This window comes from Coregonus clupeaformis, chromosome 8, assembly GCF_020615455.1.
Source record: "Coregonus clupeaformis isolate EN_2021a chromosome 8, ASM2061545v1, whole genome shotgun sequence".
NCBI classification, from domain to species: Eukaryota; Metazoa; Chordata; class Actinopteri; order Salmoniformes; family Salmonidae; genus Coregonus; species Coregonus clupeaformis.
Window position 1 is genome coordinate 62,368,353 of NC_059199.1, and position 18,444 is coordinate 62,386,796.

The window sequence follows — 18,444 nt, forward strand, 5'->3', positions numbered from 1 at the left end:
CTGTCCCCTTAGCAGAAAAACACCCCTAAAGCATAATGTTTTCACCTCCATGTTTGACGGTGGGGATGGTGTTCTTGGGGTCATAGGCAGCATTCCTCCTCCTCCAAACACGGCGAGTTGAGTTGATGCCAAAGAGCTCCATTTTGGTCTCATCTGACCACAACACTTTCACCCAGTTCTCCTCTGAATCATTCAGATGTTCATTGGCAAACTTCAGACGGGCCTGTATATGTGCTTTCTTGAGCAGGGGGACCTTGCGGGCGCTGCAGGATTTCAGTCCTTCACGGCGTAGTGTGTTACCTATTGTTTTCTTGGTGACTATGGTCCCAGCTGCCTTGAGATCATTGACAAGATCCTCCCGTGTAGTTCTGGGCTGATTCCTCACCGTTCTCATGATCATTGCAACTCCACGAGGTGAGATCTTGCATGGAGCCCCAGGCCGAGGGAGATTGACAGTTCTTTTGTGTTTCTTCCATTTGCGAATAATCGCACCAACTGTTGTCACCTTCTCACCAAGCTGCTTGGCGATGGTCTTGTAGCCCATTCCAGCCTTGGGTAGGTCTACAATCTTGTCCCTGACATCCTTGGAGAGCTCTTTGGTCTTGGCCATGGTGGAGAGTTTGGAATCTGATTGATTGATTGCTTCTGTGGACAGGTGTCTTTTATACAGGTAACAAGCTGAGATTAGGAGCACTCCCTTTAAGAGTGTCCTCCTAATCTCAGCTCGTTTATTTTTTTTATTTTTTTTTTATTTCCCCTTTATTTAACCGGGTAAGAAGCCAGTTGAGAACAGGTTCTCATTTACAACTGCGACCTGGCCAAGATAAAGCAAAGCAGTGCAATAAAAACAACAGAGTTACATATGGGATAAAAAAACATAAAGTCAAAAATACAACAGAAAATACATATACAGTGTGTGCAAATGTAGCAAGTTATGGAGGTAAGGCAATAAATAGGCCATAGTGCAAAAATAATTACAATAGTATTAACACTGGAATGCTAGATGTGCAAGAGATTATGTGCAAATAGAGATACTGGGGTACAAATGAGCAAAATAAATAACAATATGGGGATGAGGTAGTTGGGCGGGCTAATTTCAGATGGGCTGTGTACAGGTGCAGTGATCGGTAAGCTGCTCTGACAACTGATGCTTAAAGTTAGTGAGGGAGATAAGAGTCTCCAGCTTCAGAGATTTTTGCAATTCGTTCCAGTCATTGGCAGCAGAGAACTGGAAGGAATGGCGGCCAAAGGAGGTGTTGGCTTTGGGGATGACCAGTGAGATATACCTGCTGGAGCGCAGACTACGGGTGGGTGCTGCTATGGTGACCAATGAGCTAAGATAAGGCGGGGATTTGCCTAGCAGTGATTTATAGATGGCCTGGAGCCAGTGGGTTTGACGACGAACATGTAGTGAGGACCAGCCAACAAGAGCGTACAGGTCACAGTGGTGGGTAGTATATGAGGCTTTGGTGACAAAACGGATGGCACTGTGATAGACTACATCCAATTTGCTGAGTAGAGTGTTGGAGGCTATTTTGTAAATGACATCGCCGAAGTCAAGGATCGGTAGGATAGTCAGTTTTACGAGGGCATGTTTGGCAGCATGAGTGAAGGAGGCTTTGTTGCGAAATAGGAAGCCGATTCTAGATTTAACTTTGGATTGGAGATGCTTTATGTGAGTCTGGAAGGAGAGTTTACAGTCTAACCAGACACCTAGGTATTTGTAGTTGTCCACATACTCTAGGTCAGACCCGTCGAGAGTGGTGATTCTAGTCGGGTGGGCGGGTGCCAGCAGCGTTCGATTGAAAAGCATGCATTTAGTTTTACTAGTGTTTAAGAGCAGTTGGAGGCTACTGAAGGAGTGTTGTATGGCATTGAAGCTCGTTTGGAGGTTTGTTAACACAGTGTCCAATGAAGGGCCAGATGTATACAAAATGGTGTCGTCTGCGTAGAGGTGGATCTGAGAGTCACCAGCAGCAAGAGCGACGTCATTGATATACACAGAGAATAGAGTCGGCCCGAGAATTGAACCCTGTGGCACCCCCATAGAGACTGCCATAGGTCCAGACAACAGGCCCTCCGATTTGACACACTGAACTCTATCTGAGAAGTAGTTGGTGAACCAGGCGAGGCAGTCATTTGAGAAACCAAGGCTATTTAGTCTGCTAATAAGAATGCGGTGGTTGACAGAGTCGAAAGCCTTGGCCAGGTCGATGAAGACGGCTGCACAGTACTGTCTATTATCAATCGCGGTTATAACCGCAGTTATAATCGCGGTTATTTTATCGTTACCTGTATAAAAGACACCTGGGAGCCAGAAATCTTTCTGATTGAGAGGGGGTCAAATACTTATTTCCCTCATTAAAATGCAAATCAATTTATAACATTTTTGACATGCATTTTTCTGGATTTTTTGTTGTTATTCTGTCTCTCACTGTTCAAATAAACCTACCATTAAAATTATAGACTGATAATTTCTTTGTCAGTGGGCAAACGTACAAAATCAGCAGGGGATCAAATACTTTTTTCCCTCACTGTATCTGTATGCTGTACGCGTGTGATAAATAAGATATATAATGAATATACTGTATTTAATCCCATTAAATTGTGCAAATGTACCTATTGACCACTGAGCATGACCAGTCCAATGTATTTACATTGACTGATATTTCCATCAGTGAAGAGCCTAAAAAGCATTTTCAACTTTATTTATCAGCATTTCTATTTTTGGATCGGTCAAAAGCCGTCTATTACCGGCCTACAAAAACCCTGACGGACACGTCACACACAGAGATCAATCAAATCCAGCAGCACTATACACAAACAAAAGGTCTGTCGATTCTGAATATTAGAGTGTCTCTGGATGTTGTTTTCATCACACTCAGACCTGTTGTATTTCATTTACACAGACCGAAAAAGAAACAGTCACAATAACTGAATGTGAATAAACTTGACTTGATTAAAGCACCCAACAAAACAAAAAAGCACCAAAAACAGTAATAACCCGACAGGATGTTAAAGCTACTATCTACACTGAACATAAATGTAAGCGCAACATGCAACAATTTCAAAGATTTTACTAGTTACAGTTCATTTAAGGAAATCAGTCAAATGAAATAAATTCATTAGGCCCTAATCTATGGATTTCACATGACTGGGAATACAGATATGCATCGGTTGGTCACAAATACCTTTAAAGAAAGGTAGGGGCGTGGATCAGAAAACCAGTCAGTATCTGGTGTGACCACCATTTGCCTCATGCAGCCAGTTGGACTTACTGCAAAATTCTCTAAAATGACGTTGAGGCGGCTTATGGTAGAGAAATTAACATTCAATTATCTGGCAACAGCTCTGGTGGACATTCCTGCAGTCAGCATGCCAATTTCACACTGCCTCAAAACTTGAGACATCTGTGGCATTGTGTTGTGTGACAAAACCGCACATTTTAGAGTGGCCTTTTATTGTCCCCAGCACAAGGTGCACCTGTGTAATGATCATGCTGTTTAATCAGCTTCTTGATATGCCACACCTGTCAGGTGGATGGGTTATTTTGGCAAATAATAAATGCTCACTAACAGGGATGTAAACAAATTTGTGCACAACATTTGAGAGAAATAAGCATTTTGTGCGTATGGAACATTTCTGGGATCTTTTATTTCACCTCATGAAACATGGTGGGACCAACACTTTACATGTTGCGTTTATATTTTTGTTCAGTGTACTTATACCACTGCACTCATAGATTTTCTAACAACTTTCATTTTTAATTCTAACTAGTTTTAACACACAGAAGAGGGTGTAATCATAGTTATTGCTTCCTGACTACAGGAAGAGGGTGTAATCATAGTTATTGCTTCCTGACTACAGGAAGAGGGTGTAATCATAGTTATTGCTTCCTGACTACAGGAAGAGGGTGTAATCATAGTTACTGCTTCCTGACTACAGGAAGAGGGTGTAATCATAGTTATTGCTTCCTGACTACAGGAAGAGGGTGTAATCATAGTTATTGCTTCCTGACTACAGGAAGAGGGTGTAATCATAGTTATTGCTTCCTGACTAAAGGAAGAGGGTGTAATCATAGTTATTGCTTCCTGACTACAGGAAGAGGGTGTAATCATAGTTATTGCTTCCTGACTAAAGGAAGAGGGTGTAATCATAGTTATTGCTTCCTGACTACAGGAAGAGGGTGTAATCATAGTTACTGCTTCCTGACTACAGGAAGAGGGTGTAATCATAGTTACTGCTTCCTGACTACAGGAAGAGGGTGTAATCATAGTTATTGCTTCCTGACTACAGGAAGAGGGTGTAATCATAGTTATTGCTTCCTGACTACAGGAAGAGGGTGTAATCATAGTTATTGCTTCCTGACTAAAGGAAGAGGGTGTAATCATAGTTATTGCTTCCTGACTACAGGAAGAGGGTGTAATCATAGTTACTGCTTCCTGACTACAGGAAGAGGGTGTAATCATAGTTATTGCTTCCTGACTAAAGGAAGAGGGTGTAATCATAGTTATTGCTTCCTGACTACAGGAAGAGGGTGTAATCATAGTTATTGCTTCCTGACTAAAGGAAGAGGGTGTAATCATAGTTATTGCTTCCTGACTACAGGAAGAGGGTGTAATCATAGTTATTGCTTCCTGACTACAGGAAGAGGGTGTAATCATAGTTATTGCTTCCTGACTAAAGGAAGAGGGTGGATTCCTCTTCCAGGATCCCTCTGCAACTGGATCCTGGACTTCCTGACGGGCCGCCCCCAGGTGGTAAGGGTAGGTAACAACACATCTGCCACACTGATCCTCAACACGGGGGCCCCTCAGGGGTGCGTGCTCAGTCCCCTCCTGTACTCTCTGTTCACCCATGACTGCATGGCCAGGCACGACTCCAACACCATCATTAAGTTTGCCGACGACACAACAGTGGTAGGCCTGATCACCGACAACGATGAGACAGCCTATAGGGAGGAGGTCAGAGATCTGGCCGTGTGGTGCCAGGACAACAACCTCTCCCTCAACGTGACCAAGACAAAGGAGATGATTGTGGACTACAGGGAAAAAAAAGAGGACTGAGCACGCCCCCATTCTCATCGACGGGGCTGTAGTGGAACAGGTTGAGAGCTTCAAGTTCCTTGGTGTCCACATCACCAACGAACTATCATGGTCCAAGCACACCAAGACAGTCGTGAAGAGGGCACGACAAAGCCTATTCCCCCTCAGGAGACTAAAAAGATTTGGCATGGGTCCTCAGATCCTCAAAAAATTCTACAGCTGCACCATCGAGAGCATCCTGACTGGTTGCATCACCGCCTGGTATGGCAACTGCTTGGCCTCTGACCGCAAGGCACTACAGAGGGTAGTGCGTACGGCCCAGTACATCACTGGGGCAAAGCTCCCTGCCATCCAAGACCTCTATACCAGGCGGTGTCAGAGGAAGGCCCTCAAAATTGTCAAAGACTCCAGCCACCCTAGTCATAGACTGTTCTCTCTGCTACCGCACGGCAAGCGGTACCGGAGTGCCAAGTCTAGGTCCAAAAGGCTTCTCAACAGCTTCTACCCACAAGCCATAAGACTCCTGAACAGCTAATCATGGCTACCCGGACTATTTGCACTGCCCCCCACCCCATCCTTTTTACGCTGCTGCTACTCTGTTAAGTATTTATGCATAGTCACTTTAACTCTACCCACATGTACATATTACCTCAACTACCTCAACTAGCCGGTGCCCCCGCACATTGACTCTGCACGGTACCCCTGTTATATAGCCTCCCTACTGTCACTTTATTTTACTGTATATATAGCCTCCCTACTGTCACTTTATTTTACTTCTGCTCTTTGTTTTTCTCAACACTTTTTTTTGTTGTTGTTTTATTCTTACTTTTTTTGTTTAAAATAAACGCACTGTTGGTTAAGGGCTGTAAGTAAGCATTTCACTGTAATGTCTGCACTTGTTGTATTCGGCGCATGTGACCAATAAAATTTGATTTGATTTGATTTGATTTGATTTGTAATCATAGTTATTGCTTCCTGACTACAGGAAGAGGGTGTAATCATAGTTATTGCTTCCTGACTACAGGAAGAGGGTGTAATCATAGTTATTGCTTCCTGACTAAAGGAAGAAGGCGTAAGCTGTGTTGTTAGTTACCGTTGTTAGGCAGGTCAGGGCCCTGATCGGTGGTCAGCTCCTTGTTGTAGCGGAGAAACAGGATGGTGTTCCTGAGGGTCAGAGCGTGGTCAAAATACCTCTGGGCCTCGCCCTCCGCTGTGCTCTCTACCTGATGGAGAGAGAGAGAGAGAGAGAGACAGAGAGAGAGAGAGAGAGAGAGAGAGAGAGAGAGAGGGAGAGAGGGAGAGAGGGAGAGAGGGAGAGAGAGAGAGAGAGAGAGAGAGACACAGAGACAGAGACAGAGAGACAGAGAGAGAGAGAGGGGTTACATGGGCCACGCCCTCTGTGTGTGTGTGTGTGTGTGTGTGTGTGTGTGTGTGTGTGTGTGTGTGTGTGTTCCTGTGTCTGTCATGTGTACAAATGTGAGTCTGCCCCTGTGAGCCTGTTGTATTGCTGTCTCCCCCTCTACGACCCCTCTGTGTCAATTGGTTTGTCACCTCCAGCGACTGGCTTAGTTCCCATGAAGCATAGTAATGAAGGCTTATTCTCTTTAGCTCAATCACACACACAGCTTACTTTCTCCAGCTCCATCAGAAAGCTGTCCAGGGTCTCGTCAGACAGCTTCCCCACCTCAAACATGGTGACCGCATGGCTCTTCAGGTTCTGAGGGGAGAACAGAACCATGGTTCAGTCCAGTGGTCCCCAAACTGGGAACTGAGACTGGCTTTAAACCTACTCTTAATAGTTGTAATAGTACAATGTACAAGGTTGGGTAAAGCATCATCACATTTTTTTTAATTTAGTTTTTTTGGTCGCAAGGGTGCCAGTATTTTTTTTCTTCACGTTCGTTTTTGGTTCACAATTTGCTTTTTGTTTTCCTTATTGACAACGTTCCCTATAAGCTGTGCACCCCCAGGATTAAGGCACCCCCAGGACTAAGGCACCCCCAGGACTAAGGCACCCCCAGGACTAATACACCCCCAGGACTAAGGCAGAGAAGCACCAGATTGAACTTCCCTCAACTCTCTAGAGTTTCCCCCCTTAGTTAACACTTTCACAGTAGCCTATTCTACTGTAGAAATGGTGATCGAATCAATGCAACATTAGCCACTTTCAATGCAACATACCGAAACAGAATGAACTACGCAAGACTTAGTATGCAAAACTAACTATGCAGGAGTAGGATTCCATTGACTAGGATTCCATTGACAGGCCCGTCCTCTACACAGACCATAACCAATCAGAGCTGCAGTAGGCCTATATGCAAATAGACCATTGCCATAATGGTTGCCATAATGGTTTCTCGCCGTTTCAATTGAAGGGTGTTGCGCTAGTCTGTTGCGGTAAAACCATGTGCGGTTATTATGAGCAAGATGACATCAACTGTTGGCTTCAACTTGGTTTTCCATACAAAGTGTTCCATTACAAAGGGCTTTCTCATCTTTAAAAACATGATACAGTAACCCTCAATAACTCTTCAACATCTCAAATGGAGAGACTGACTAGCAACCACACGGACAGACTTCATTAGTGTGTTTGTGTGGGGAGCATGCTGTCTAATTAGTCAGCCCACATTATTCAGCCCACATATTTTAGAATGTGAATGTCAATGCATAATGCAATTAGCCTATAAAAAAATGCATTACTCTTAAAGTGTCAATGCATACTTTTATAGCATACATTTTGGGGGGAGTTTCTTTTAAATATACAGTGCATTCGGAAAGTATTCAGACCCCTTGACCTTTTCCACATTACGTTACGTTACAGCCTTATTCTATAATGATTTTTTTTTTTTTTTATCTAATCAATCTACACACAATACCCCATAATGACATTGCAAAAACAGGTTTTTAGAAATGTTTGCAAATGTATTTTACTTTTTTTTTTTTTTTTTAAATACCTTATTATGGGGTATTGTGGGGTATTATAAGTATTCAGACCCTTTGCTATGCGACTCGAAATTGAGCTCAGGTGCATCTTGTTTCCATTGATCATCCTTGAGATGTTTCTACAACTTGATTGGAGTCCACCTGTGGTAAATTCAATTGATTGGACATGATTTGGAAAGGCACAGACCTGTCTATATAAGGTCCCACAGTTGACAGTGCATGTCAGAGCAAAAACCAAGCCATGAGGTAGAAGGAATTGTCCCTAGAGCTCCGAGACAGGATTGTGTCGAGGCACAGATCTAGGGAAGGGTACCATAAAATGTCTGCAGCATTGAAGGTCCCCAAGAACATAGTGGCCTCCATCATTCTTAAATGGAAGAAGTTTGGAACCACCCAGACTCTTCCTAGAGCTGGCCGCCCGGCCAAACTGAAGAATCGGGGGAGAAGGGCCTTGGTCAGGGAGGTGAGCAAGGACCCGATGGTCACTCTGACAGAGCTCCAGAGTTCCTCTGTGGAGATGGGAGAACCTTCCAGAAGGACAACCATCTCTGCAGCACTCCACCAATCAGGCCTTTATGGTAGAGTAGCCAGACGGAAGCCACTCCTCAGTAAAAGGCACATGACAGCCTGCTTGGAGTTTGCCAAAAGGCACCTAAAGGACTCTCAGACCATGAGAAACAAGATTCTCTGGTCTGATGAAACCAAGATTGAACTCTTTGGCCTGAATGCCAAGCGTCATGTCTGGAGGAAACCTGGCACCATCCCTACGGTGAAGCATGGTGGTGGCAGCATCATGCTGTGGGGATGTTTTCAGTGGCAGGGACTAGGAGACTAGTCAGGAATGAGGGAAAGATGAACAGAGCAAAGTACAGAGAGATCCTTGATGAAAACCTGTTCCAGAGCGCTCACGACCTGACTGGGGGGGAAGGTTCACCTTCCAACAGGACAACGACCCTAAGCACACAGCCAAGACAATGCAGGAGTGGCTTCGGGACAAGTCTCTGAATGTCCTTGAGTGGCCCAGCCAGAGCCCGGACTTGACCCCGATCGAACATCCTGTTTTTGCTTTGTCATTATGGGGTAGATTGATGAGAATGTAACAAAATGTGGAAAAAGTCAAGGGGTCTGAATACTTTCCGAATGCACTGTATATATATAGCCTATTACAACAATTCAATAAAAAATGTCGGTCCTTGAAAAAGTCCTTGAATTTGACTTGCCAATGTCTGTATGAACTCTGTATAGGCTACTTGCTCAGCTCGCAAATGAAAGATAAAATCACCTGCTATTGAGAATTATGCACGCATCATTCGCTTTCCTGTCAGTTCTTGACCCGGGCTAGTATTTCTTTCCATTCGGTGTCAATCAATTTATAACATTTTTGACATGCGTTTTTCTGGATTTTTTGTTGTTATTCTGTCTCTCACTGTTCAAATAAACCTAGCATAAAAATTATAGACGGATAATATCTTTGTCAGTGGGCAAACGTACAAAATCAGCAGGGGATCAAATACTTTTTTCCTTCACTGTAAGTGGAGGTGTTGTTTTCTACCTTCACCACCTGGGGGCAGCCCGTCAGGAAGTCCAGGACCCAGTTGCCCAGGGCGGGGTTCAGACCCAGGGCCTCAAGCTTAATGATGAGCTTGGAGGGTACTATGTTGTTGAATGCTGAGCTATAGTCAATGAACAGCATTCTTACATAGGTATTCCTCTTGTCCAGGTGGGATAGGGCAGTGTGCAGGTGATTGCATTGTCTGTGGATCTATTGGGGCAGTAAGCAAATTGAAGTGGGTCTAGGGTGACAGGTAAGGTAGAGGTGATATGATCCTTGACTAGTCTCTCCAAGCACTTCATGATGACAGAGGTGAGCGCTACGGGGCGAGTCATTTAGTTCAGTTACCTTTGCTTTCTTGGGTACAGGAACAATGGTGGACATCTTGAAGTATGTGGGGACAGCAGATAGGGAGAGATTGAATATGTCCGTAAACACACCAGCCAGCTGGTCTGCGCATGCTCTGAGGACGCGGCTAGGGATGCTGTCTGGGCCGGCAGCCTTGCGGGGGTTAACATGCTTAAATGTCTTACTCACGTCGGCCACGGAGAAGGAGAGCCCACAGTCCTTGGTAGCGGGCCGCGTCGGTGGCACTGTGTTATCCTCAAAGCGGGCGAAGAAGGTGTTTAGCTTGTCCGGAAGCAAGACGTCGGTGTCGGCGACGTGGCTGGTTTTCCCTCTGTAGTCCGTGATTGTCTGTAGACCCTGCCACATACGTCTTGTGTCTGAGCCGTTGAATTGCGACTCCACTTTGTCTCTGTACTGATGTTTTGCCAGTTTAATTGCCTTGCGGAGTGAGTAGCTACACTGTTTGTATTCTGCCATATTCCCAGTCACCTTGCCATGGTTGAATGCGGTGGTTCGCGCTTTCAGTTTTGCGCGAATGCTGCCATCTATCCACGGATTCTGGTTAGGGTAGGTTTTAATAGTCACAGTGGGCACAACATCACCTATACACTTCATGATAAACTAAGTCACCGTTTCAGTGTATTCGTCTAAATTATTTTCGCAAGCAACCCGGAACATATCCCAGTCTGCATGATCAAAACAATCTTGAAGCGTGGATTCCGATTGGTCAGACCAGCGTTGAATAGTCCTTAGCATGGGTACTTCCTCTTTGAGTTTCTACCTATAGGAAGGAAATGGAGTCTTGGTCAGATTTGCCGAAAGGAGGGCGGGGGAGGGCCTTATAACCATCCCGGAAGTTCGAATAGCAATGGTCGAGGATTTTAGCAGCCCGAGTACAACACTCGATATGTTGATAGAACTTCGGCAGCCTAGTCCTCAAATTTGCTTTGTTAAAATCCCCGGCTACAATAAATGCAGCCTCAGGATATGTGGTTTCCAGTTTGCATAAGGTCCAGTGTAGTTCTTTTGAGGGCCATCGTGGTATCGGCTTGAGGGGGGATATACACGGCCGTGACTATAACAGAAGAGAATTCTCTCGGGAGATAATACGGTCGGCATCTGATTGTGAGGTATTCTAGGTCGGGTGAACAGAAGGACTCGAGTTCCTCTATATTACTGCAATTACACCATGAGTCGTTAATCATGAAACACACAGCTCCGCCCTTCTGCTTCCTGGAGAGATATTTATTCCTGTCTGCGCGATGAACTGAGAACCCATCTGGCTGGACCGATTCTGACAGAATATCCCAAGAGAGCCATGTTAACGTGAAACAAAATATGTTACAGGCCCTGATGTCTTTCTGGAAAAAAATCCTTGCCCTGAGCTCGTCGACTTTGTTATCCAAAGACTGAACATTAGCGAGTAATATATTTGGAAGCGGTGGGTGGTGTGCACGCTTCCTAAGTCGAACCAGCAGGCCGCTCCGAGTGCCTCTCCTCCGCCGGAGATGTTTTGGGTCAGCCGCTGGAATCAGTTCAATTGCTTTGGGGAGAGCAAACAAAGGAACTGCTTCGGGAAAGTTGTATTGCTGGTCGTAATGCTGGTAGTTCTGGTGAGTTACCGCCACTCTGATATCCAATAGTTTTTCCCGGCTGTATGTAATGATACAAAACACTTTCTGAGATAATAATGTAAAAAAATACATTAAAAAAACAAAATACCGCAAAGTTTCCTAAGAGCTAGTCACGAGGCCGCCATCTTCGTCGCCGCCAGGTACTTTACCTGCAGGCTTCTACCATAGACTCTTTACCTGCAGGCTTCTACCATAGACTCTTTACCTGCAGGCTTCTACCATAGACTCTTTACCTGCAGGCTTCTACCATAGACTCTTTACCTGCAGGATTCTACCATAGACTCTTTACCTGCAGGATTCTACCATAGACTCTTTACCTGCAGGATTCTACCATAGACTCTTTACCTGCAGGATTCTACCATAGACTCTTTACCTGCAGGCTTCTACCATAGACTCTTTACCTGCAGGCTTCTACCATAGACTCTTTACCTGCAGGATTCTACCATAGACTCTTTACCTGCAGGATTCTAACATAGACTCTTTACCTGCAGGATTCTACCATAGACTCTTTACCTGCAGGATTCTACCATAGACTCTTTACCTGCAGGATTCTACCATAGACTCTTTACCTGCAGGCTTCTACCATAGACTCTTTACCTGCAGGCTTCTACCATAGACTCTTTACCTGCAGGATTCTACCATAGACTCTTTACCTGCAGGCTTCTACCATAGACTCTTTACCTGCAGGATTCTACCATAGACTCTTTACCTGCAGGATTCTACCATAGACTCTTTACCTGCAGGATTCTACCATAGACTCTTTACCTGCAGGATTCTACCATAGACTCTTTACCTGCAGGATTCTAGCATAGACTCTTTACCTGCAGGATTCTAGCATAGACTCTTTACCTGCAGGATTCTACCATAGACTCTTTACCTGCAGGATTCTACCATAGACTCTTTACCTGCAGGCTTCTACCATAGACTCTTTACCTGCAGGATTCTACCATAGACTCTTTACCTGCAGGATTCTACCATAGACTCTTTACCTGCAGGATTCTACCATAGACTCTTTACCTGCAGGATTCTAGAATAGACTCTTTACCTGCAGGCTTCTACCATAGACTCTTTACCTGCAGGATTCTACCATAGACTCTTTACCTGCAGGCTTCTAGAATAGACTCTTTACCTGCAGGCTTCTACCATAGACTCTTTACCTGCAGGATTCTACCATAGACTCTTTACCTGCAGGCTTCTAGAATAGACTCTTTACCTGCAGGATTCTACGATAGACTCTTTACCTGCAGGATTCTACCATAGACTCTTTACCTGCAGGATTCTACCATAGACTCTTTACCTGCAGGATTCTACGATAGACTCTTTACCTGCAGGCTTCTACCATAGACTCTTTACCTGCAGGCTTCTACCATAGACTCTTTACCTGCAGGATTCTACCATAGACTCTTTACCTGCAGGATTCTACCATAGACTCTTTACCTGCAGGCTTCTAGAATAGACTCTTTACCTGCAGGCTTCTACCATAGACTCTTTACCTGCAGGATTCTACCATAGACTCTTTACCTGCAGGCTTCTAAGAATAGACTCTTTACCTGCAGGATTCTACCATAGACTCTTTACCTGCAGGATTCTACCATAGACTCTTTACCTGCAGGCTTCTACCATAGACTCTTTACCTGCAGGATTCTACCATAGACTCTTTACCTGCAGGATTCTACCATAGACTCTTTACCTGCAGGCTTCTACCATAGACTCTTTACCTGCAGGCTTCTACCATAGACTCTTTACCTGCAGGTTTCTACCATAGACTCTTTACCTGCAGGATTCTACCATAGACTCTTTACCTGCAGGCTTCTACCATAGACTCTTTACCTGCAGGATTCTACCATAGACTCTTTACCTGCAGGATTCTACCATAGACTCTTTACCTGCAGGATTCTACCATAGACTCTTTACCTGCAGGCTTCTACCATAGACTCTTTACCTGCAGGCTTCTACCATAGACTCTTTACCTGCAGGCTTCTACCATAGACTCTTTACCTGCAGGATTCTACCATAGACTCTTTACCTGCAGGCTTCTACCATAGACTCTTTACCTGCAGGATTCTACCATAGACTCTTTACCTGCAGGCTTCTACCATAGACTCTTTACCTGCAGGATTCTACCATAGACTCTTTACCTGCAGGATTCTACCATAGACTCTTTACCTACAGGATTCTACCATAGACTCTTTACCTGCAGGATTCTAGAATAGACTCTTTACCTGCAGGCTTCTACCATAGACTCTTTACCTGCAGGCTTCTACCATAGACTCTTTACCTGCAGGATTCTACCATAGACTCTTTACCTGCAGGCTTCTACCATAGACTCTTTACCTGCAGGATTCTACCATAGACTCTTTACCTGCAGGATTCTACCATAGACTCTTTACCTGCAGGCTTCTACCATAGACTCTTTACCTGCAGGATTCTACCATAGACTCTTTACTTGCAGGATTCTACCATAGACTCTTTACCTGCAGGCTTCTACCATAGACTCTTTACCTGCAGGATTCTACCATAGACTCTTTACCTGCAGGCTTCTACCATAGACTCTTTACCTGCAGGATTCTACCATAGACTCTTTACCTGCAGGATTCTACCATAGACTCTTTACCTGCAGGCTTCTACCATAGACTCTTTACCTGCAGGATTCTACCATAGACTCTTTACCTGCAGGATTCTACCATAGACTCTTTACCTGCAGGCTTCTACCATAGACTCTTTACCTGCAGGATTCTACCATAGACTCTTTACCTGCAGGATTCTACCATAGACTCTTTACCTGCAGGCTTCTACCATAGACTCTTTACCTGCAGGCTTCTACCATAGACTCTTTACCTGCAGGATTCTACCATAGACTCTTTACCTGCAGGATTCTACCATAGACTCTTTACCTGCAGGATTCTACCATAGACTCTTTACCTGCAGGCTTCTACCATAGACTCTTTACCTGCAGGCTTCTACCATAGACTCTTTACCTGCAGGATTCTACCATAGACTCTTTACCTGCAGGCTTCTACCATAGACTCTTTACCTGCAGGCTTCTACCATAGACTCTTTACCTGCAGGATTCTACCATAGACTCTTTACCTGCAGGCTTCTACCATAGACTCTTTACCTGCAGGATTCTACCATAGACTCTTTACCTGCAGGCTTCTACCATAGACTCTTTACCTGCAGGATTCTACCATAGACTCTTTACCTGCAGGCTTCTACCATAGACTCTTTACCTGCAGGATTCTACCATAGACTCTTTACCTGCAGGCTTCTACCATAGACTCTTTACCTGCAGGATTCTACCATAGACTCTTTACCTGCAGGCTTCTACCATAGACTCTTTACCTGCAGGCTTCTACCATAGACTCTTTACCTGCAGGATTCTACCATAGACTCTTTACCTGCAGGATTCTACCATAGACTCTTTACCTGCAGGATTCTACCATAGACTCTTTACCTGCAGGATTCTACCATAGACTCTTTACCTGCAGGATTCTACCATAGACTCTTTACCTGCAGGATTCTACCATAGACTCTTTACCTGCAGGATTCTACCATAGACTCTTTACCTGCAGGCTTCTACCATAGACTCTTTACCTGCAGGCTTCTACCATAGACTCTTTACCTGCAGGATTCTACCATAGACTCTTTACCTGCAGGATTCTACCATAGACTCTTTACCTGCAGGATTCTACCATAGACTCTTTACCTGCAGGATTCTACCATAGACTCTTTACCTGCAGGATTCTACCATAGACTCTTTACCTGCAGGATTCTACCATAGACTCTTTACCTGCAGGATTCTACCATAGACTCTTTACCTGCAGGATTCTACCATAGACTCTTTACCTGCAGGCTTCTACCATAGACTCTTTACCTGCAGGCTTCTACCATAGACTCTTTACCTGCAGGATTCTACCATAGACTCTTTACCTGCAGGCTTCTACCATAGACTCTTTACCTGCAGGCTTCTACCATAGACTCTTTACCTGCAGGCTTCTACCATAGACTCTTTACCTGCAGGATTCTACCATAGACTCTTTACCTGCAGGATTCTACCATAGACTCTTTACCTGCAGGATTCTACCATAGACTCTTTACCTGCAGGATTCTACCATAGACTCTTTACCTGCAGGCTTCTACCATAGACTCTTTACCTGCAGGATTCTACCATAGACTCTTTACCTGCAGGATTCTACCATAGACTCTTTACCTGCAGGCTTCTACCATAGACTCTTTACCTGCAGGCTTCTACCATAGACTCTTTACCTGCAGGCTTCTACCATAGACTCTTTACCTGCAGGCTTCTACCATAGACTCTTTACCTGCAGGATTCTACCATAGACTCTTTACCTGCAGGATTCTACCATAGACTCTTTACCTGCAGGCTTCTACCATAGACTCTTTACCTGCAGGATTCTACCATAGACTCTTTACCTGCAGGCTTCTACCATAGACTCTTTACCTGCAGGATTCTACCATAGACTCTTTACCTGCAGGATTCTACCATAGACTCTTTACCTGCAGGATTCTACCATAGACTCTTTACCTGCAGGATTCTACCATAGACTCTTTACCTGCAGGCTTCTACCATAGACTCTTTACCTGCAGGCTTCTACCATAGACTCTTTACCTGCAGGCTTCTACCATAGACTCTTTACCTGCAGGATTCTACCATAGACTCTTTACCTGCAGGCTTCTAAGAATAGACTCTTTACCTGCAGGATTCTACCATAGACTCTTTACCTGCAGGATTCTACCATAGACTCTTTACCTGCAGGCTTCTACCATAGACTCTTTACCTGCAGGCTTCTACCATAGACTCTTTACCTGCAGGATTCTACCATAGACTCTTTACCTGCAGGATTCTACCATAGACTCTTTACCTGCAGGCTTCTACCATAGACTCTTTACCTGCAGGCTTCTACCATAGACTCTTTACCTGCAGGCTTCTACCATAGACTCTTTACCTGCAGGCTTCTACCATAGACTCTTTACCTGCAGGCTTCTACCATAGACTCTTTACCTGCAGGATTCTACCATAGACTCTTTACCTGCAGGCTTCTACCATAGACTCTTTACCTGCAGGATTCTACCATAGACTCTTTACCTGCAGGCTTCTACCATAGACTCTTTACCTGCAGGCTTCTACCATAGACTCTTTACCTGCAGGCTTCTACCATAGACTCTTTACCTGCAGGCTTCTACCATAGACTCTTTACCTGCAGGATTCTACCATAGACTCTTTACCTGCAGGATTCTACCATAGACTCTTTACCTGCAGGCTTCTACCATAGACTCTTTACCTGCAGGATTCTACCATAGACTCTTTACCTGCAGGCTTCTACCATAGACTCTTTACCTGCAGGCTTCTACCATAGACTCTTTACCTGCAGGCTTCTACCATAGACTCTTTACCTGCAGGATTCTACCATAGACTCTTTACCTGCAGGCTTCTACCATAGACTCTTTACCTGCAGGATTCTACCATAGACTCTTTACCTGCAGGATTCTACCATAGACTCTTTACCTGCAGGATTCTACCATAGACTCTTTACCTGCAGGATTCTACCATAGACTCTTTACCTGCAGGATTCTACCATAGACTCTTTACCTGCAGGCTTCTACCATAGACTCTTTACCTGCAGGATTCTACCATGTCTCCTTTAAACCCCTGCTGGCTTAACCCTACTAGCTAACCACTAGCAGCCATGAAACACATCACTTATTAGGGGTTCAGCACATCAGCATTTCACATACTGTTACACAAAATCAAGATAAACCTTGACTATCATAGCAGACATTGAACATCTATGGCCAAACTGGCCAGAACTCTGTTGGCCAATGGCAGCTATAGCTATCCACATGCTAAGCTGAGTGCTACTACTAGCTAGCAGCAGTAAATACAGGTATAATGGCTAACACAAACATTGGCTACCATTATATCCTGCAAGTTATATTGGCCAATGAAGATCATGTAGTTAGTTCAGCAACAATAAAAATACTTACAGTGCCTTCAGAAAGTATTCACACCCCTTGACTTTTCCACATTTTGCATGGCGCAAAATTGCATCAAGCATGGTGGTGGCTGCATCATGTTCTGGGTATTGCTTGTCATCAGCAAGGACCAGGGAGTTTTTTTTAGGATAAAATTAATGGAATAGAGCTAAACACAGGCAAAATCCAAGAGGAAAACCTGGTTCAGTCTGCTTTCCACAAGACACTGGGAGACTAGAGGAAAACCTGGTTCAGTCTGCTTTCCACAAGACACTGGGAGACTAGAGGAAAACCTGGTTCAGTCTGCTTTCCAACAGACACTGGGAGACTAGAGGAAAACCTGGTTCAGTCTGCTTTCCACCAGACACTGGGAGATAGGAAGGCTTTCAACAAATAAGGACTGGTTAGTTTTCACCAGACACTGGGAGACTAGAGGAAAACCTGGTTCAGTCTGCCTTCCACCAGACACTGGGAGACAAATTCACCTTTCAGCAGGACAATAACCTAAAACACAAGGCCAAATCTACACTGGAGTTGCTTACCAAGACAACATTGAATGTTCCTGAGTTTTGACTTAAATCGTCTTGAAAATCTATGGCAAGATTTGAAAATGGCTGTCTAGTAATGATCAACAATGAACTTGTCAGAGCCTGAAGAATTTTTAAAAGAATAATGGGCAAATATTGTACAATCCAGGTGTGCAAAGCTCTTAGAGACTTAGCCAGAAAGATTCACAGCTGTAATCGCCACCAAAGGTGCTTCTACAAAGTATTGGCTCAGAGGTGTGAATACTTATGTAAATGTGATATTTCTGTATTTGATTTTCAAGAAATTTGCTAACATTTCTAAAAACATGTTTTCACTTAATCATTATGGGGTATTGTCTGTAAATGGGTGAAAAAAACACATTTAATCCATTTTGAATTCA

At 44.3% G+C, this 18,444-nt stretch overlaps 1 protein-coding gene across 1 annotated transcript in view; it reads right to left on the reverse strand.

Annotated features, from left to right (window-relative positions):
- fam91a1 (family with sequence similarity 91 member A1) overlaps nt 1-18,444 on the reverse strand; it is a 106,970-nt gene that overhangs the window by 44,014 nt on the left and 44,512 nt on the right. The window contains exons 14-15 of the mRNA XM_041884158.2: nt 6,676-6,762; nt 6,139-6,268 (exon numbers count right to left, since the gene is read on the reverse strand). Of these exons, the coding sequence (XP_041740092.1) occupies nt 6,139-6,268; nt 6,676-6,762 (217 nt within the window). The remainder of the gene's footprint in view (nt 1-6,138; nt 6,269-6,675; nt 6,763-18,444) is intronic.